At 39.2% G+C, this 21,232-nt stretch overlaps 1 protein-coding gene across 6 annotated transcripts in view; it reads left to right on the top strand.

The window, feature by feature from the left end:
• Positions 1–6,538, top strand: part of KCNK2 (potassium two pore domain channel subfamily K member 2) — a 129,424-nt gene extending 122,886 nt beyond the window's left edge. For all 6 annotated transcript variants that reach the window (XM_075042644.1, XM_075042645.1, XM_075042650.1 and 3 more), the window contains 2 exons: positions 765–3,470; positions 4,849–6,538. In XM_075042644.1, coding sequence (XP_074898745.1) covers positions 765–1,082 — 318 coding nt within the window. In that variant the 3' untranslated portion in view covers positions 1,083–3,470; positions 4,849–6,538. The remainder of the gene's footprint in view (positions 1–764; positions 3,471–4,848) is intronic.
• The last annotated feature ends 14,694 nt before the right edge of the window (positions 6,539–21,232 follow it).

Raw genomic sequence — 21,232 nt, 5'->3', positions numbered from 1 at the left:
GAAATTGTGGAAAGAAATCTTAAGGACTAAAAATTATGGTAGTTTTTAGTGAAAGTGCATCAGCCTTTGCCATAAAGGCTGTGACTGGCAGGCCACGTTTCCTTCGGCTGGGATCGGTAACAGCTCCCGGAGTCCTGCTCTGCAGTTGTCTTCATGCTTTTTAGTACGTCGTGTCGGTGGACTCGGGGCGGTAAGCAGACATGTCGCTGACATGATTGAAACTGTTGCTGTATTGGCGCTACGTTTGAGCAACCACAGAAGAGAGAACACAAGCAGCTGACATTTTCCCTTACAAAAGCTTTTCTGTCTAAATTTAGAAAATTCTTTGCCAAGTCTCCCAGGGATCTTTCCAGAGACAGTAGAAGTGCTCATAAATAACCCTGCACCCTAGTAACAATGCATAACACAGCCCGGATTGCTGGGATTTCAGCATCCCCTGACCAGCTGGGTACTGTGCAGCTGTCAGGGCTCTGCAGCTTCCCTGTATTGCTGACTGTCTATAATTAAAGACAAAAATTTTAGCAGAAAAGATTTTTATTGTGGTTTTTGGAAGCGTTGTTAACTCTTACTAGTGCGACATCTTCCTATTTAGTTGCTATCAATAAAAGAGTGAGTCTGCGGCATGAGAAATCTGTGCCGGCAGCAGCAGCAGCTCTTTGCCAGCCCAAAGATGCATTGCTCTCTCATTGGGCTCTTGAGCCTAACCAGTGTCTAAAGTCATTGGCCCCATAATGCTTCCTTTTTTTTCCTCATCTTTGCCGCAGGTAGGGGAATTCAGAGCCCATGCTGCGGAGTGGACAGCCAACGTCACTGCAGAGTTCAAAGAAACTCGAAGGCGCCTGAGCGTGGAGATCTATGACAAGTTCCAGCGGGCCACCTCTATCAAAAGGAAGCTCTCTGCAGAACTCGCTGTCAACCACAATCAAGACCTGACTCCCTGCAAGAGAACCCTGTCAGTCAACCATCTCACCAGTGAGAAGGACATCTTGCCAGCTCTAACAAAGACAGACAGCATTTACATGAATGGTTTGACACCGCACTGTGCAGCAGAAGAGATAGCTGTTATCGAAAACATTAAGTAGCCGTGACTTTGGATCCCAGTCCTCGAGAAGCTCTTGGCTTACACTAGCCATATACCTTTTTTCTCCACCCTGTCGATGATCAATGCTAATAGCATTTTATATGTGTGCATGAGTTCCACAGAAACTACAGTCCAGAGTTACCATCGCATCTCTTCAAAGACACAAAGATGAATGGCACTTCTGTTATCGAAAGATGCTGGAACAAGCAACGACTTCTGCCTTTATCTGCCCAGACTGTTTTTCACTTCTAATGTGCCATATGGCCTCAAGAATGAATCACACTTGTTTATGGTAACAATGTAGCTTTGAGGGATCAGTCCTTAAATTTTCAGGGTCTACCTTACTGAGCCTAGGAATGGACCATTTCTGGACTACAACACATTTGTAAATGGCAAGAAATTCTTATGCAGCCTTTTACCTAAGAAATTTTTGTCAGTGCCTTATCTTTTGAAGAACCAGAACCTCTACAGTTCCTGTACGGTTTTTGTTTGGTTGGTTTTTTTTGCATGAGAAGTGTATTTGATTTGAGCTTTCATTCTTCTTGAAACGATGGTGTTTTAAAGGTGTCTGTCATGAAGATGCCAACCAGCATGAATGAATGCCAAAACTCAACAATCATCAAATGATGTTCTTAGCTCTAAATTTAAAGGCACTGCAGTTTCAAAAGTTGCAAACATGTCCCCCAGAAGCATTTTGTTTTACTCAGGTCCAGCTGATACTTGTTCACACTGACTTGCAGAATTTGCAGACCCTCTTTGGGTCTTATTTTTTCAAGCAGTGTTCAGCAGTTGTTTTTCTCTGCGTCAGATGTACCAAAAAATCTGCAGCTTATCTATCACTAAATTATTTGGTAGATGACAAGAGCAAATAAAAATTACTATTTTGAGGAGAGGCAGGAGAGGCCTTTAATTGCTGTATTCTAATAACCACATCCAGAAAACAATGCAGAAAAATACAGCTATTTTTAATAAGCATAAACCTTCTGCCAGATATGTGCTCCATGAAAAGGATTCTTAACTTCCTCTTTAAGTCAAGGCACACCAGACGCCATATGATATTTTACCCAGGAATCCTGCTGGAGTGCTTTCCTGAATGTCACACAGTACAGTGGCTGCCTGTGCCGGAGCTGTGACTAACGTGGGAATGCAATTGAAACTGGTATCACTGTGACTTTCTACATTTCAAATAGAGATGGCTCTGAATATAAGTGCAGGCATGAAGAAGAGCTGATAAATAGCACAATCTGAATACCGATGATTGTTCAGACAGGATAGGCTAATGAGAAGCAGATCTAAACCAGACTATGGGTTTTCTTTATTGGTTTTAAGAAAACACATTGATTTTGTATTTTTCTGTTTTGCTTATAGGTGTACATGAGATTCAGAAGAAATGCAGGATGGAATGGATAATTTTGCATTTTTTTCTTATGTTAGTCTGTTGTAACCTGGCTGTACATAAAATGAATAGAACAGGCCTTAAACAATCATTTAGGCTCTGTGTAAATTAAAAAAGAATGGGACTTTGCTGATTGGGCATGATTCAAGTGGCAAATCTTACAGCATCTCTGACCATTAGATAACATGCAAGATATGAATGTTAATGTTTTTTGGATGCTTAGCTTGTTTTCTAATAAATATAAGTTAATATGTAAATTCAGTCAATTCAGTGTAAATATCAATCAATTAACATTTACAGAGAGTATGCTTTTAAAATTAAGGAAGTTTCATGACACAGCACCGAGCAATGCTGTTATAACAAAGACCCTTGTCTCCCCAGCACAGTGTTCTGAATGTCCACATGGCAAGGGTTCATCTTGCCATGTATAAACTGTGAATTGTAATGAAAAATAAAGTTTTTAATTAAAATAAGCTTTTCTGAATCTCCTGCTTGCTACAACTGGAATGCTAAGAAATAATTTGTGAAACTGATTTTTGCGCTTTCATTGACTACTTTCATTGACTACAGAGTATAGCAGTTTGCCACCTACTTTAATTTAAGCTGGTTTAGCAATAAAGGCTTGACTCACCCAGCACAGAAATTTTTTTTTTCTTGATATTAAAAATAATGCTCTTTGGTTGCTGTACCTTAAATTGTGTTTCTTGCTATTTTGTTTCAAAAACTTGGCAGGCTGCAATTTCTTCTGTCGAGCTATACAGAGCTGATGGCAATTGCTCCGTCTTTGCACTGAGGGAGGTGTGGGGAGTTCTGACCAGCTGTCCTGCCAGTTGTCCTGTGGTTGCTGGTAACCTTCTGCAGAAGTGTTTGGACAAGCAGCCGTAAGGGCAGTAGCCTTTCACACCAGAGCAGTCATTTCTGCAGTGAATATTTTACAATGGCCTCTTTAATTAGGTCTTGGCCAAGGGAAGGATAGTCTGCAACTGTGTGGTGGTAAGTGAAGAGGGAGGATTCTTTTCTTACATGGTTCCAATCATCTGATTTGTGTGGGATGTGTCTCAGTGCCTTTTGGATCTGATTTTCAGAAAGGGACTGGTAATGTTTAATGTTTATTGTCTTTGACATTCAGAGATGTGATACCTTAGGTTAAACCCTTGGATCATTCTAACCAGTTTCTTTCCATTTACCAGCCTATAGAAGTGAGTGTCTATGTGGTTTCTTTCGTTTTAAAGAAACTTTTGGGCATCTCAGGACCGGCTGAAAAGAACATGTTGTTTTGAGATCCTGTGACAATGTTTGAGATATTAGTATGGATATTAAATCCATTCAGCATTTATTTACCTTGACTTTGTATATGATCTCCGGGAAAAGAACACCTATTAATTTATGTATAAAAGATATTGTTTCTTTTTTCACTTTTGTAACAGATCTAAGTTATCCTACCTTATCAAACTAGATTTGCCTGTTTGGAACAAAGCATTAACAAATAAAATCCTTTATTTGTAAGTTTAGTAACTGAAGAAGAAAAGATGCAACAGTCCAGATGTTATAAGCAGGTACAGTTATCATGTTCCAAATGCATCTAGTACCATTAATGTTGTTAGAAAATATATTCTTCCTCTCCATGTACAGTGATAGATAGCAAATGCTGAGGATGGCTAAGTGAATTTATAAAACTTGATGAACTCTGTAAAGGTTTTTCTTTTCATTCCTGTAAGAGCAGACTTTTGTATTAAAAACCTGCATTTCTTGCCTCTGGAAATTTTTCCATAGCTCACTTTTCCCTTCCAAATATGGAGCTACGATAGCATGAGTTAGGACTTAATAAAAATCCATTTGTAACCTTCGTTCTCTCACACATACATGGGGACCTTTCCAGACCATTAGGATACTTGCTAGTTAAGCAAGTTTGTAAAAATGGTATTTCAGTTTGGTAAAGGGTTGCTTTCTTTTGTACTGCCAATCAAATACCATAAAAAAAGACATTGGCAAGACATTTTGGATGAGAGACAAGTTCTGGCACATAAGAATCTGTAAAGGCACGTGTGCCACCTAGCAAAACAATTTATTTCTCAGTGTTAGAAGAAAATTACATTAATAAAAACAATCTAAAATCTGTCCAAGAAGTAGCCAGAGATATTCTATATTGTTTACTGTTGCCTGTGATAGTCTTACCTTTTTTAGTATTCTTTTGTGTACTCCATCTGGTAAAGTCTCTATGTTGGTCAAAACATCGATTTTTTTGATAGCCCTGCATAAGAGGCAGGGAGATCAATTTGCAGAGCTTGAGTACCAGGGCAAGAGCTTACTTTGGCATCGCCTCTGTGTTTTGTAGCTTCAGGCTGTCTGTCCTCCTTTTTCTAATATTTAGGCAGCCTTGAGGTGCTACTGTCTGAGCTGCAAACAGCCCGAACGGATCAAACCCAGAAGCTTGCTGAATCTCATGAACATCCTAGCCGTGCCTTCCTCTCTTTACATCTTCCTGAAACTTTTTTTTTTGATACAACAGGAGGAAAGCTGGAGGGCAACATAGGAACCCCCAGAAGTGCTAAACCTCTAAAGGGACTACCCTTGAACTGGAATGGACCTTTCTTAGGTCACTAAGCAAACTGTAAGGCCAGGATGGCAGATGGGAGAAAATCTGGTCTGTATGTTTGGAGTTCTTGCTCCTCCAGCATTATTTCTACACTGATCACCTCTAAATAGGAATACAGCATGCCCTGTGGGAGAAGAAATGGAAGGCTGCTCTACTTAGAGTCAACCCTACGTGCACATCAAAAGTCTATATATGTATATAACTTTATTTCCCGGGAAGGAAATTTTCCTGTCAGGGAAACTACATATAGTGTCGAAATACAGCAGTAATATTTCTAATAAATTGCTGTCATACAGTTATGTGGTAATTACCTTTTCTTTCCTACCTTGGAGTACTGCTTGAAAGGAAAGGATTTTCTATATTAAGAGAAATATACATTTTACATGAATTTCTCAGAGTTAAAGTAATTATTTTGTCATAAAAACATGAATAAGATTTTTTTGGTTTTGTCGCCCTGCAGATTTAAGTGAACAACGTAACCTTACTGCAAATAAAGTGTTCCATTTGGGGAAAAATAGAGAAGATGCTGATTTACTGTTATTATAAAAAAAGCTGTTGAGCTACACAGAGATATTAAAAATGCTAGCTCTTTCATTTGAGAAAGCATTCTCTGCTTTGCCAAATTATTTTTACAATTGAAAAGAGCCTGTGTGAAAATCGATTGGAATATGTTTATTATACTTAGAAAACTTGAATGTTTCAATTTTAGACCATTGCTTATCATGCTTTCACAAACTTTCAGAGGAATACATTGAGTAAGTTTATAAACAACAGGTACATTACTTATTGTAGAACAACATCATTTTACCCTTTATACATAACAGCTGATACAGTAGCTTATACAGCTTTTTATTCTGGATGCAGATTTATTTGTGCCTTTAATATGTATTGACATTGTTGTATCATCTTAAATTGACTAAAACCCCCACTTTGGTACACTGACTCTTGTTTCATGTAAACATAGTGATTTGAAAATATAGCTCAATTCAAAATCAGTATCTTAGGAAACCAATGGACTTCACAACTTTTTATGAATTATAGCAATCTATCTACACTGGTGATGTAATAAATAATATATTATTTATTGCCTGATTTAGTTATTTCTGAATGTTTAGCTATTTTTCTAGTCTAGTTGCTGTAGACATATAATTATAGAGAAAGCAACTCATCTCTCTATGGTTTGTAATTAATACACTATGACCAGGCTGCTGGTATTAGAATTCTTTGTGACTAAAACTGGGATAATACACTGTGTTCTGTCACCACTGTTACTGATTATTAATAGTAGTATTCATTAAATGCTCTGGGTGCACTGTTTTTTTCTGGGAATGTCACAAGAGTGTTTATATAGACATCTTTAGTCCGACTTTGGCAAATGAATGTCCTCAGTGAGAATCTCCTTTAGAAGGATTTACTTTATTAACTTAATTGTTAATTCTAGCTAATTCTCAAGACTATTTACATGCAGCCAGATCTTTGCCCTCTAGAGAAAGGCATATAATATGCATATAATAGAGATCCTGATGGGAATGTATTATTTGTCATTAGTAATAAATAACAATATTCTCCAGAAGATGAACAACAGCCTGAAATGACTTCTTAAATAGTAGTTTAGTGATAGCTCCTTTTTTTTTCCTTGCTGAAGAGGCACCGTAAGTGTATTTTAGTCTCATTTGGCTTGGGGGAGACAGAGGCTAACTTTGCTGGATTATTAGGAATATGAATCTATTTGTTAAAATTTCTCTCATGGGAACATAAGAGAATACATTGCTATACTGTTGATTCTGACTTTTATACCAGTCACAAATCTGCTCCTGTTTTGTGTGGATTTTGCATTTTCTCCAAAGATTATAGTATTCAGTATTTGTGCACTCAAGCACGCTAAAGTAGTGGAAAGCCATTCCTGAAGTTTGTTTCCAAGATCATGGTTTTGTCCAAAGTTTCCCTATATTTTCTACCATGCACAAATTTCCTGACAGTTGAGTGCCAAATTCAACAGGGCTATATGAGTATTGAAGTAAATAGTCTGAAAGAGTCAAATATGGGATGTGTCCACCTGACGTAGAGTGCATCCCTGCAGCAGACAATCCCTGATTCACGTCCACTAGATCAGGTGGTAAATGGGATAAAGAAAGGTTCTGCTTTAACTACACAACCATATTTAGCATACCTTTCTCTGTAATGTATACAGCATTTAGAATGATTTGTCACCTTTGCTTGTTCTGTAGCAGAAGAGATGGAATTTTACAGTTTTAAAGGCACTGTATTGCACATTTGGACAGAATAATAGCGCAAGAGTTGCAGTCTAGGCCCTTCTGAACTACAGAGTGAAAAGTCACAAAGTCTGAATGCTTTTTTAATAGAAAATACCTTAGTGTGTTGTAGCAAAAAGGAGGATAAAAAATTAGGCTCTGCTGTGAAAAGTGAAAGTGGGAGTGACAAGTCATGTACTATTGTGCGCTTTATAACGTGGAGGTGGTGCAGGCACAAAGACCTTTTCATCTCTCAGTGTCCTTAGAGACTGTCAGAAGAGAGTCAGTGTAGCCTGCATTATATCAGTGTACTCTTGCTCTTTTGCAAGCTCTGAATGTGCACCAGTTATAAATGTATGATACCTTTCTGGGTGCCGGTTGACTAACGATGCTGGGATAGCTTGAAAGGGAAGAAACTTTTGCTCTTGCTCATGCTGCACAGGTGGAGTAAGAAGAGATGAGTTTGGCCTTTGTAGGACAGGGGCAGCCTTTGGCAACAGGCCACTCCAGAGCTGAATGCTAGATGAAATTCACTTTTTCCAACTTGAAGCCCTTAAACCACTGTTCTACGTAGTGAATGGGTTTTGAAAAAATGGATTCCTATTTATTTCCACTATCAAGATCAGAGCAGAGGCTGCAGTTTTGTTTTATCACTGCAGCTGCATGTTGCTTTTGAGCTTGGCCTGTCTTTTAACGAGCGAGACTTTAGTACAAAATTAGCACTGGTTTCTGCTTGTGTAGACTGAAAATATAAGAATACAGTTCCTTAAAAATTAGTAAAGAGAAAATTCCTCTAAATTCTTGCTGTTGGTTGGTGATCATGGAAATCAGGTTTAGAACTGAAACTAATTTTTATTGTCAGTACAGAAGGGCTGCATCTGCACATCAGTTTGCTAATCTCAATAAAGTTGCTCCATACTTACTGTCCTTTAACACAGCCTACTGCTCCAAGAGTAAAGGATTACAATGGAGAATATGTAAAGCCCTTAACTACAGAGCATACATAAACCTTTCCTCCTTTTAATTACAAATCCTAAGCCAGTTACTCCGCACAGAAAAACAGAATGCAGAAATGCATAACTAGCTACAAAGATAAGTCAGGATACTTTCCTTTCATTCTTTTTGTTTGTTTGTTTTGTTTCTGCTTATGACTGTAGACTATCGTTAAATGACTTCATACATTTTAATGGTTTTTTTTAGTGGCATCTTGCATAACAAATGTAACTCATTGAAGCAAATTTATGTGCTGTACACCTCTGATTTGCACATTTCTGGTTCTATTAGAAATTAATAAAACAATCTCCAGTGCAGGTGGAAAGGGTTATTTATGAAAAAACATACATGAGAAATGGTAAAGATGGACTAAGCACCTGATTAGTATTTTCCCAATTAATATGCCAGAAATTTTGAAAACAATATGTCGCTGAGGAGATTGTGGCATGACATGATGCATGTGCAGGACAACACCATCCTGTGCAGACCTCTGTGGGTTGCTATTTCCTGCAGTGCTTAAGACAGCTGTTGGAATTGCATGCGACCAAAATAAAGCTGTTTTCCTATCTCTTCCAGCTTGTCTGCCTGTCAGTTTGGTAATTTTGCAGCAAAATGATTTTTGAAGCCAGTCAGAACAGAAAGACAGGGGATACTGACCTGAGAGGATCTGGAGGCAGCTGTGGTGATTACATGAAGTCCTCAAGTGGTTTTTTTCTCCACCTGTGCGACCTGGGAGCTGTGTGAGAGAGGTAGCTTGACAACTGAAGTGCTATCTCATCACTGCAGATACATAGCTTGGGTTTGAAACTGCCTGTGACCCTTCTTATCCTGAAATAAAAAAACCTAAAAATGAATTCAAAGAAGCAATGGCAATTCTTGGGACAGTAATTATCTCAGGAGCTTTTGATGGTCAGTCTGTATTTGAGCTATATCTGAAGCAAGTGATCCTTAATGCAAGTCCAGAGCGTTACAAATCAGGGTACCCTGAAGTCAGGTCCTTTACACCTGACTTTGTATTCTTCTGACATCCTACAGATGATGATAAAACCCAGAACTAAAAATCATTAGCCTGAAAAATCATTACAAACAAAACCAGTCCAACAGTTCAGCAGAATTCCTTCTTTCCTCAGTATTCTCCAGCAATATCCCACCATTTTGAGGTTGCCTTTTTTTTTCATTTTTCCTTCTTCATTTTTTCTTTTTTCTTTTTAATTTTTTTTCTCTCTTTTTTTTCCCTTAAATTTTATTTTACAATTGTTGTGCTGTACAGCAGTTAGAGAGGAGTTTGAGAGTTAGGTTTATGTACTCTATTCCAGTTTGTGGCTGATTCAGATAGCAGCAACAAGAACATCTTTAGTATAGGTAACAATTGTGTTAGGATGTCTCTGTAAAAAGAAAAAAAAAATTTTAAACACCTAACATAGAATGCATTCTGGAATTGTGTTTTGTTTTCTTTTTACTGGTGCAGGTTAGTGCCAGCACATGCTTCCCTTCATGCTTGAGAGAAGCTCTTTACAAGTATTTTATCTCCTTTTCTTCAATCACTCTAAGAAATTCTCTTTTGCTGTGATAAAAAGATGGAGTACTGTTTGGCTACAGTCATGCTCAGAGCAAATCCATTGTGGTCACTCACTTTGTCTCCATTTTGCTGAAATACTCCACATCTGTCTGTATCCCTCTACTTTCTCTTGTCCTGGGATTGTAACCTTTAGAGACAAGGATCATCTCTTTGCTCTCTGCTGTACTCTCTGCCATGTGCAGTGAGGTTCTCTGTTCATGGCTGGTTGGTGTTATAGTAATGCAGATTCATGGTGTGATCCAACAGTTGCATCTTTTCACTGGGTTGGATATGAAAATGCCTAATTTCTTTCTTGTGGCAAGGAAAATGAGTCATCTTGAATAGCCCAGTCACACAGACTACCAGGAACTTCTTGTATTCCCTCGTTATCTTGGCCACCAACGATTGATTTATCACCTTAGCTATCTAGTGAAGTGCAGGGTGATTCTGAAGAAAGGAAAAAACATTGTGCACAGAAGAAATCTTTTTGAATTAGGATGTTAAAAATTGCTATGTGTTTGTGGAATTAGGATGATACTATAATTCTTAACCAATGCAGTTGACTGGCAATGTGGCTATGTAATAAATAAATAGGATCACTGTAGTGAAAAGTGTGGGAACCACAGAAAATATGGTAATTTTGTTTGTCATGTTTATTTAAGAGCGCTCTAAACATCTGTCAAGTCACTATAATGATAGGCACATAAAATCAAAGCCAGCACTTGGGGTCTGGCCTTCTCCCCAGAGCAGAACTGCTGGCTCACTGAAACTTCATAGTGTTAGGCTGTAAAGCAGTACTTATTAAATGCCCCAATTTTTCTAAGCAATAGGCAACCCTTGGAGTACAGACTCTTGGAAAGAGCATGAAAGGGAATAGAATTTGGACCTACACTTTAAGCTGGAACAATGGTTACCTCCATATTCCCTTTCATGGGAGATGACAGCAAGTATTAATTTACTAAAAGCTATGCTGCCAAATTACAGTAAACCACTAGACACGAAGCTGCCCTGATGAATGAGGTAGCCAGACTGCTGGAGTGCTTCAGTGGTGCTACTCATGAAAAAGCTGAGTCCAGTGGCAGGTACATGAAATGAAAAATATACAAGAGAAAAATATAAAAGGCGAGCTTTGCTTTGAGTACTGCTACCAAGAATCAAAAGCCCAGGAGGCAGAGTCCTGTTTTTTATATCAAATAAACTGTCACTAAAGGCAACATAAATAACTCTGCTTCCTATGGGAAAGCTATTAAAAGGATATCCTTCCATCTGGGCAGAATATCAGGCCATAGTCTCATCTCTGTATCTCTTTGACTAACTCTATCCCCTGGTCTCCACCTGGAGTAGGGTAAAAGAGGGTAGTTTCTACCCAAAAGAACTGAAGGATTGGGCAAGAAAATGGGAATACAATGTTTGTGGGGATAATTTTAATGCTGTGTGCCTCTCTAAAGTTTGGATGAAGTGTGTTGTTAAAATACCTTTCCAACCATTTTTTTGACCTTGTTCTTGAAATTATGCTTTTGTCTAGTTTCTGAATAGGGGCAACAACAGCAACAAAAAGTCTTTTCTTGCAGTTTCACCTCATTTGCTTGTGCAGTTGAACTTTACATATAAACAGCACAACTGCTTCTGCTCCAATAACCTACAGGTAAAATTGTCTTTAGAAAAAAGTGGGAGAGCGAGGACATTGCAGGAAAGGGTTTGCTTTAAATCAACCAGAAGTCTTAGTATTTGCAAAAGCGCAATTTATGCAGTGAGTGGGAGCTTAAGACAAGTGCAATTAACTGTAATAATGTTGCTGATATGCCTGAAAGTTCATTCATCTTAGCACTTGAAGTTACAAAATCAAGTAACTTCCAGGTCTGTTGGGGTCTGCAGCCACCTCAGCTCACTGTCAGTGTAGCTGAGTGGCAGAATGGGAAAAAGCTGCTGTGGGCATCTTACAGCTGATCCTAGGGTGATGAGGTGCACTCAGCTAGAGCTGCTTGTGGCTGTCCTAAGCTGGGCAACCTGCATTCCCTTTGGACCTCTTCTGCTGGCCCTTCACTGGAAAGATGCATCCTATGTATTGGAGCCTATGTACTCAAGCTGAGAGCAGAATATCACTGTGGCGCTTCAAGTCACCTAAGCTTTTGCAAGATTTTCTTGGTGTTCAGTAACTTGCCAGCTCAGCAGTTTTGCTTTCTGTACAAGTGCTAGTGTGTGTGCTTGACAGCATGTGTGCTGAGCTGCACAGAGGTGAAGGAAGAGCTACCTCAACGGTCCCTTTGATGCTCCCCATTCTGCAGAGCAGCCAAACCTTCTGAAGATGCTTTTTCCACCCAAGGGAATGCCTACCCCATCTTTGTCACTTTTGGTTTATTCCATATGTAGGAGGACAGGTAGGCTGACAGATGAGGTTACAACTGGATTTTTTTTTATTTTTTTTTTTTAATAAATCAAGCTAGGAAAAAGAAGTGTATGAAGAGGAGGAACTCAGCTTCATCTTCACCCTTTGCAATGTCATGACTCAGGTTGTCTGAAGATCTTGTCACAACCTTCAAGCCACTGGAGGAAAACAAAGGTCATGGTATCACTTGTCTAAAAGGAAAAAAACCCAAACATACTGAAAGAACACTTTCTAAGGTAATATTTATGCATCGAAGATCCGTAAAGTAAAGGGCAATATATGTCTAAATTTTGCTTTGCAAATCACATGGAGATGACATAAGCACAAGTGATGAGGTTGGAACATCATGTGGTGGGATTGATCCATTTAGTCTTGCCCCATTTTTGAGTGACCTCCACACAGCTGAATTCTTCCTATGTGTAAAAGTATCTACCAACTGCTTGCCTTTTTTTTTTGTAGAATAAAATACAGAGTTAATTAACATGTATTAGAATAACTTCTAGCTCTCACTTTTATTATATTACAGAACATTTTCCTTCTAATTCGTAAGCCCTCAAGTTTCAAAGATCAGGCTTGACATAAAAATATCTGAAATGACAGAAAATGAGAACAGATAGAGACCTCTGATCAAATGAGGGAATGCTAGGCTTTTCAGCTAACATGAAAGACTAATTACTGAGGCGATACTTAATAATTGATGCCTTCATTCAGTATAGCTCTGAGATTTAGGTCCAATAAAGAATTTATGTACCTAAAAATAGTCAATACAGAACCTAATTTTCCAGCATTTGGTCCCCAGATAGGGACCCAGAACCATATGCATATTATTGAGGCCCCAGAGGAACAAAGCAGCCAAGGAAATTTCTCAGATCATCAGAGGGGCTAAGGTTAGTGCCCTCAGCCTGCCCACAATTAGCTAGGCTGGATGTGACGCTGCTAACGATGCAGAGGATGTGGCACGGGGGCTGAGGAGCAACTGAGCTCTCCTTTGTCATCTGATAGAAATCACCAGGGCTTGCTAACACCTAAGTTGCAGTTTCCTTCAGTACCCCATTGAATCCTCATGTCTAGATCCAGTTTAAAAAATGGAAATGCTGGAAATAGAGGCAAGTGTTATGTTCAACATTTATCTGAGGACACCGAGACATGCTTCTTCCCAGTCCTTGATCTAATGTGTGACTGAGGGTTTTTTCCTCCCAAAGCACTTAGCAGGACCTTTTAATGTGCAGTCAGAGAAGGTTGAAGTGGGTTTTGCTGCTGCCCCTTTTTACACAATAGCTCTTACCCAGAAGCTCTCTGGGAGATTGAATTTTTTAGCTGGAGAGGATAAGTTCATGCAACCCTGAAGAGCAGCTGAACCACGGGGCAACAAGTCAGGCTATCAAAGTAGGACTTCTACATCTCCTGCTTGAAACTGAAGTGGTGTATGGCAAATCTTGGAGCTGAGGAGAGGGAAGCCCTGCAGCTCAGGTGCAAGCTAGTTAGTCCTAAACAGCTGAGCCCTATTGCTGACCCACTGCCCGAGTAAAGCAAGGTGACCGAGAGGTAACCAACTCTGGGGGCAGGGACTGGCGGGCAGGGTCTCCAGTCTGGGAGAGGTCCCTGGGTACTAGCCTAAGGACTAAGGCTGCTTCTGAAGAATAGCCTAATTCCAAAAATCTAGTGCTCTGGGACTGAAAGGATCGATCCAAGTCTTCTGGTAAAACATGGTGGGTTTGTGACCTGCAGCAGGGTGTGGGTGGGCCCTCATCAGCCTTGGTCCCTGGCAGCTGTGGTGGTGGGGATGCTATCAGGTGGTGGGGGTGAGTGTGGTGGTTAGGCCTTTTGGGTTAATGGGCTGCACGGCGGGGCCTGTGTAGGGTGGTGAGCTGGGGACTCGTGGCTCTGTTGGAGGGTGACTTACGCATCCAGACAAAGCCGGGTGAGTCGATTAAAACAAGGGAGGAGGGTAGCGTGGTCGCTTCTCCCCACTTTGAGGGGGGTGTTTTGTTCAGGCCATGTTGGAAAAGGGGGTTGAAGGGCTGTCTTGACTATGGGTGTTTTACTTTGATTCCCTGCCTCTCACCTCCTTTCTTTTTTTTCTTTAAAAATGATGGGTAAGAGTTTTGCTGCTCTTCTCCTTCCCACCAAGATGGTTTGGGCCTGGAGGGATTGTAGGTCCATGTATGTGGCTGCCAAGTAGGGGGGCACTTGCCCAGAGCTGGACTCAGTCCAGATGGTAAATCAAGGCAGGGGTTATTCTGTTCCACAGGTAAAGGAACTGATATTTTCTAATACACTGTGTTGCTTCTTTTCTCTCAACCTGGAAGTGAGGATTTTGTTAGGTCTGAAGTTGTCTTGTACTTGAGCCAAGAGAGTGATATCTGCTGTAGAAGATACTAGGACTGGTGATGGTATGTTCACATTCATGCTAGAGTTGTGGCATTCCTGGAAAGCTGTAGGAAACGTCCCAATGTCGTTAAGTAAGGAGGATGATAAGGAATCCAGCAGCAACTATGCTGCAGAGAGAGAAATCAAGCAGGAGCAGTACATTAGTCAAATGCATAGGAGGAAAGAGAATGTGCTGTGCAAAATCAGATGAGTTGCCTGTTACACTGCTTCATGTTTTTTATGTTGATAGTTCACTGAAAAAAGCTTTGTCAAGTTTATAGCTGAAGGTTACTTAATGAATGTGGGGGTTTGCTAGATATAACTAAAAGGACAAAGTAATTATCAGTGTGCGCAACCGGCTTTCAGAACAGGAGTCAAGCAAGTTCACATTTTAGTACAGAAGGAATTAAAGTTGCATGTGAGCTAGCTTTACGTTCCCATTTCGGTCCTTAGTTTTCTATTCTCTTTTGTCTTTGATCCAAATTCATCTGTACTGATGCAACGTGAAGAATGGTACCTAAAAATACATCGTTATTCCTGGTCTTATTTGCGTGTTTCTGTTTGGGTAGGTTGGGTTTTTTTTTTCTTTTTTGTGTGTCTCATTGTTTTTTAAATAAAGCAAAACATAGGGCTGTCAGGTGAATTTCTCTAATTTGGAATTGCTAAATATGGCTTTGAAAAAAGTGGCACTAGATTTGAATATGTAGGAACAATACTGAAACAATCCAGGGAAGATCACCACAAACAACCAAAAAATTAAGTGGATTTGTGATTCTGGCTCTTAAAAAACAAAAACCCAACAAACCTGCAAGCCTGCCTTTTCAGTCCTAATTAACAAATGTGTAGGTTTAGTGTTTAAAACCTCCCCTCAAACAACTGTTGTTTATTGCTTTGTTCTTCTGTGTTAACTTAGTCACTTGGTTCGGTCTTGCATCCCTCTGGGAAAGGCTATTCCGCCTCCTCTTTTCACCCTGAGCATTTGGGTTCTCACCACTCATTTTTGCATGAAGGCTCTTGTCCTGGCTTTGAATCATCTGCCTAATGACGATGGCACCAAGCTATGGTAACAGGCCACAGAAAGCCACGTGCAGGAGACCACAGTGTCTGGAATAGAGGGCTTTTGGATAGCTACCCAGAGATGTCAGCTGAGGTGCTGTGGGCAAAAAGAGTTAGGAATATTTTATTTGCTCTTCCTGCAGACAAATGGATTAAAAAGCAAGCGCTGCTAGATTCTGGTTTGCATTGCCAGATGCTTGTGTGCTCAATTATAACATCTTCCTTCTTGCGTTCACGAGATACAGACACTCCTTTCTTTATTTTAGCCTGCCTCAGCCTGCTTCCACTCCGGTGCTCTCTTTGTACTGACCACACAGTAGTTTGTTGTTGCTTTGGGAGCTGGAAATGCCCCTCTCTAGCCCAAGGCAGATCTCTTCACGAGTCTTGCTCTGTGCAAAGTAGTCTGCTTGGGCATATGGGTTACTAAGCTTATCCACCTTCATCCCTGGCACGAGCTGAGGTAGCCGTGAGGTGTGGGACTGCGCTTGGAGACACTGTGAATTGCTTGCGTGTGTTATCAACTGGTTCATTTCAAATTTAGGTCAACGTGCAAAATATTCCTGGGGTCACTCTTTGCTGATTGTCTGACTGCATTCTTAGCTCTAGCTGTAGAGATTTGTAAGAAATATTACATTTGGCATGAATGAAATACAAACTGAAATATGTCTATGAAAACACTGGAAAAAGCATCAGACCAAGGGTTAAAAGAATGGCCTGTGCTCCAAATGAAAGATGCTGCTGCCAGGTTGCTCTTCCCAGAAGCAAAACTGAGAAATGTGGTTTTTTTATGGCAGGAGCACAGCACAGATGACTCTTTGGTGGAAGACTCTGTATTCTAACAACAGGAGGCATATGGCATTCTTTTTCATGTTGTTCCAACAATAAGACAAGCGTTTCCCCCTGCCCTTCTTTTTGTTGTTGTTGTTGTTTTCCTCCTTCTTTCTTAGCAGGAAAACCACTGCACAGCAACTTTTGCTTTTTTTGTGGCGTGGTGCTGTGCCCTCATTCCAGAGGGGACCATTGCAGGGCAGATGTAAGATGCTTGGCTGCACCACTGAGCCGCTGTCACATGCCAAATCTCTCCTGCATGCCATCAAAGACTTCTTAAACTAGACTTTTTATCAGAAATATACAACTCTTTCTAAAATATTTAGAAATTTACCAGTTGTGTATATGCTTCTCCTGTTAATTTTAGAAGATCTGAGGGTTTTTTCCTATTGTAGGCTTTGGATAGCTGGTCTTGTTCTATAATCCTCCTTCATGCAAATTCCTTATTCTTATATATTTCTTATATATTAGCGTTAATATATAGTCAAACTACTGGCAAACAGGACCTTAAAATTAAATTAAGGCTGTTTAGAAAAGGAGATGCAGAGTTGCGGTCTGTAAAGAAATTAAACTATATGTTAATTCTGTCCTTCTGCGGTGAAGACCCAAGGAAATCTCCACCTTCAGCTCTCTGATATCCACGAGGCTGCTCCTCCCTGCCCCCATATCAGATAGTTACACTTTTTTTTAGACTATGTGGTCATATAGAGAGTAGTTGTTGAGTCCAGTGAATTTAATTTCTACATATTACTTGCATACCCTTATTGGCAAATCCTTCAACAGGGTCAGGTTAAACAACAAAATCCAAATTTTGGAAATTGGTGACACTGAGAGGTAATGGCTTTCTTAGTGATTCCAAGCAACAGGCAATGCCATAGCACTAAAAAGTGGAAGTGTAACAGCAGACAAATGTGTATGACATATAACGTGTTTGCATGTGTTTTTTTCAAACTGTGCTGTAATCTTGATATTGATGAAGAAAAAAAGAGGAATGGGTGGAAAAATTTGTTAAAGTTTTACCTTTGTAACATCCATGTTCTATTCCCTTGACTTTTGATTATTTGTGAGGTTAGCAACTCAGGGGGGATAAAAATAAACTAGTGTTCAGGCTGGCTCTGAAGAGTGTTAGCACATTAAAGATAAATTATTTTGTCAAGAGGGGAGGACAAAAGGAGAAACACCACCAGCATAATGGCCATATGGTCTCAATAACAGTACAGCTGCAAAAGAAACTACATCTGTTTTAAGCGCATCTGCTGTAGACAGACACTAATGTTATCTAGAAATTAATGTAACTGAACCATGGAAAGAGAGTAATTGTAGTTTAATACGAAAAATACAACAATATGATAACAGGACAGGATTTGAAGGAACTGTTAGATTTTTTCAGTGAACAGCCAGTCTCCATAAATGTAGCTTTATGTAGTTCTGTTTCTACCAGTAGCGAAGAGGGTATTAAAGAATGAAATTATTGAAGCTCCCAGTAAACAACAGCCTCTTTGTTCTGTTCACTTTCTAAACTATAACCAAATTATTCTTTATTTGTATAACCTAAAGCTTGGCAAAATTTCATCCAAACCTCAGTGACTCTCTTAAACTCTGGAGTAATTATCCTGTTAAACTCACTACAAGTGAAAATAAAAACTGTAAACCTGCTCAGTGTGCTGCTGTTCTGGCACGCCGAGTCCGGTTTCCAAGTTTTGTTTTTATTAGCTTAGGCAGATGAATTGGTAGGAATTAAATGTGAGATCAGTTACATACTGCATTTCTGGGTATTCAAAAGTGCTGATAAAATCCATTATGGATTGTGTGGATCAAATGTCATTAGGTGCCAGACATCTTTCACATCTGTGAGCTTTACATCAGACTTTTGGTACTTTGAGAAAGCTATACCTTCATTTGGAGATACCTTTAAGTTAACTAGGACCAGAAGGGGACTCTCTGAAATGGAGTGCCTCTTTTCAAATGTGAGTCAAACCTTTATCCACCCACTTTCTTCAAAATGAAATGGCATGTGAACACTTGAATGGCATGCTAACTGGAGAAGTATCTGATCGTTTCATTCTACCACTATAGATTAGATAAAATGAAGCCTAAACTAAGGTTAAAAATGGTCTCTTCTTTCTTCACCTAATCTTGATTCTGTTGGTCCTGAATGATGTGAAAATATATACATACCTTGGTCATTTTTTTTATGGGGCGAAATCTGGGCTCCACTAAATTTGGTTGGCCTCCAGACCTCACTTATAGCTGCTTTACCTAGTCAGAGCTAGAAGCTTTTGGAGCTAGAAGAGAACAACTCGGTTCACATGATATCCACAGCCGAATCAAGTGACTAAAGAGCCAGTTAAACCTCACTGTGCTCCTTCGTTTTCTTGGAGCCATTTTCTAGAAATACTGAAATATTTTTGAATATAGAAATACTGAAATACAGCACACTGATTACAGAAATTTAACTGTTGTGTTATTTTTATCAAAGCCTTGCTTGCCTGTTTTTAAAAATGACAGGTTGTGCAGGAAAAGGAAAGTCTTATAGTACAGCAGTTTTGAAGATGCCAGACATTTCAGGCAAAGATTTTATACCTCTAAAACAGTCATCAAAATTTCTCTTAATGGTGTGATTGACAGTAACTCCTGTGTATACCTTGCTCAGTCGCTTACTTTTAACTAAGATGAGATCCTCAAGACAGAAAAGACACTGGTGTTCAGGAACAGTGCTGCTCCATGATTTACTACTGTCAATGGTGCTTTGGAAATGAAAGATACTTTATTATTATTCGGGATGTTATATTGGGTGCTCAGGATCTATTGGCAAGGGGAGAAGATGGAGCTGGAATCCATTGGAATTAATAAACCACGTGGATTTGTTCAAAATTGCTTGTTGTTTTTGTATTTTCTGAGGGGTAGGACAACATGGAAAGCTTCCAGCACCACTGTCTGTGCTGTTCTTGCCCTCTGGATAAAATGAGGCTTTTCATCTCTCTGACCACCAATCTCCTGTCAGGGTACCAAAACTACAGATGTTCAAAGCTGCTGCTTCTGTTCTGAATCTTCAACTTTCTCTACCGGGGGTGATAATGTAAATATATAACTACCTGTTTGACCTGGAAGGTAGCCTGGATGTCTGATAGTAGTGGAATCATGTTTCCAGTTCTTCTGGATGTAGCCAAGCTAAGACTATGCTTAAATCCTCTCTCTGCAAAACCTGAGTTTATATGAAACAACATAGCAGATCTTACAATAGAAAATAAATTCTGTTCTCAAACAACACAAAATTAGAAATTTTTTTGTTTCTAATGATCACGACTCCTTAGGATGCTTTTACAGTCCTATCTTCAAACTGGCAGTGTCCCAGTCATTCATAGCAGGATTTAGTTTACTGTTGTAGTAGTGAAGAATCTCAGAGTCATCAACATTCAACTTGTGTTGCAAAAAGAGGTGTCTGTCTGTAGTTTGGTCTCAGCCAGCCAAAGCTGTCTTAGCTGAAAATCATGCTAAAGTGACAATGGGTTTTTGCTGTTGTTGACTGTTTTTGCTTTTATATTTCAGTGATTAATGTCAAGATATTATCCTTTGAACCAAGGAGTTGGAAGTTCAGCTGAGTGTATGCACTTTTCTCTGGAGCATGTATGGCATGTCTGTTTTAATCAAGGATAAAACCCAGAACATACATGGTTCTTTAGAAAGGTTAAGAGTTTTTCATGCCTGTTTTTGGTTGGTTTTTTTCTTCTTTTTGTTGATTTGGGGTAGTTTCCCTACCAATTAAAGAAAAAAAAAAAGTTTGGAAAACATATTTCTGTTGAGAAGGGAATTAATTTGCTGCTTCCTAATGATCATCCCTGACTAAACTCAAGGACTTTATGTTGATGTCATTGGATTTACTAATTCAGTGTCTAATTCTGCTTTTAATTTAGCTGCAGGGACAAGCAGTACAATTTAACTTCTGGGTTTTTTTATTTTTATATTTATAGTTGGTAATGTTAAGAGCTGAACTCTCCAAGGCTATGCAGGGCTTTTCTTCAAGCTTTGAAGTTTAAATTTAATTATTGTGCACATAACTCCTGAGCGAGTAGTGGCAATTTGATAAGAATGACTTGTTTTTTCTGTTGGCTTTTGCAAGTAGCCAGTAGAATAATTTATATTTGTTTGTTAAAAAATTAGTTTGAGTTCTAGCAGTGTGCCCTGGAGATACATTTCAACCAAAATAAGTATCCTCTCCTTTTATTTTTTTTTTTCCCCTCCCCTCAGGTAAGGAAACACTCTATTCACCTTGCAAAGAAATCAAATTATTGCAGTCATTTTCAGAGCGGTAGATGATCAAACTCTTCTAAATCAGTGCTATGAAGCCTAGATACAGGATTTAGTTCTTGCTTGAAATCATTTTAAGCAAATATAATTTTAGCAGCTTATTTCTGAAAATTTAAGTTTACTTAGTGAAAACTGCATGTCTTGGAAATTGTTTTCTGGATCACTGTTTGCGATACAAAATTAGAAAACGGATACATAAAGTCAAATGATCTGCCCATGTGAGACTTCAGAGGAAGATGAAGAACTGTGCAAGATGCAAGTGTCCCACTATGTAAGAAATTAGAGTTCTTTTGATATCTGATTAACAATTAAACTTCAAAAATCTTTGTCACAGTTGCAATATTTCACTTGTCTTGCCCTAAAATTCAGCATACATTATAAAAGCATAAGCTGTGGCTTGTGTTTCTG

This window comes from Buteo buteo, chromosome 12, assembly GCF_964188355.1.
Source record: "Buteo buteo chromosome 12, bButBut1.hap1.1, whole genome shotgun sequence".
NCBI classification, from domain to species: Eukaryota; Metazoa; Chordata; class Aves; order Accipitriformes; family Accipitridae; genus Buteo; species Buteo buteo.
The sequence above is the reverse complement of the archived record's forward strand: the minus strand, read 5'-3'. Positions and strand labels throughout refer to the sequence as shown.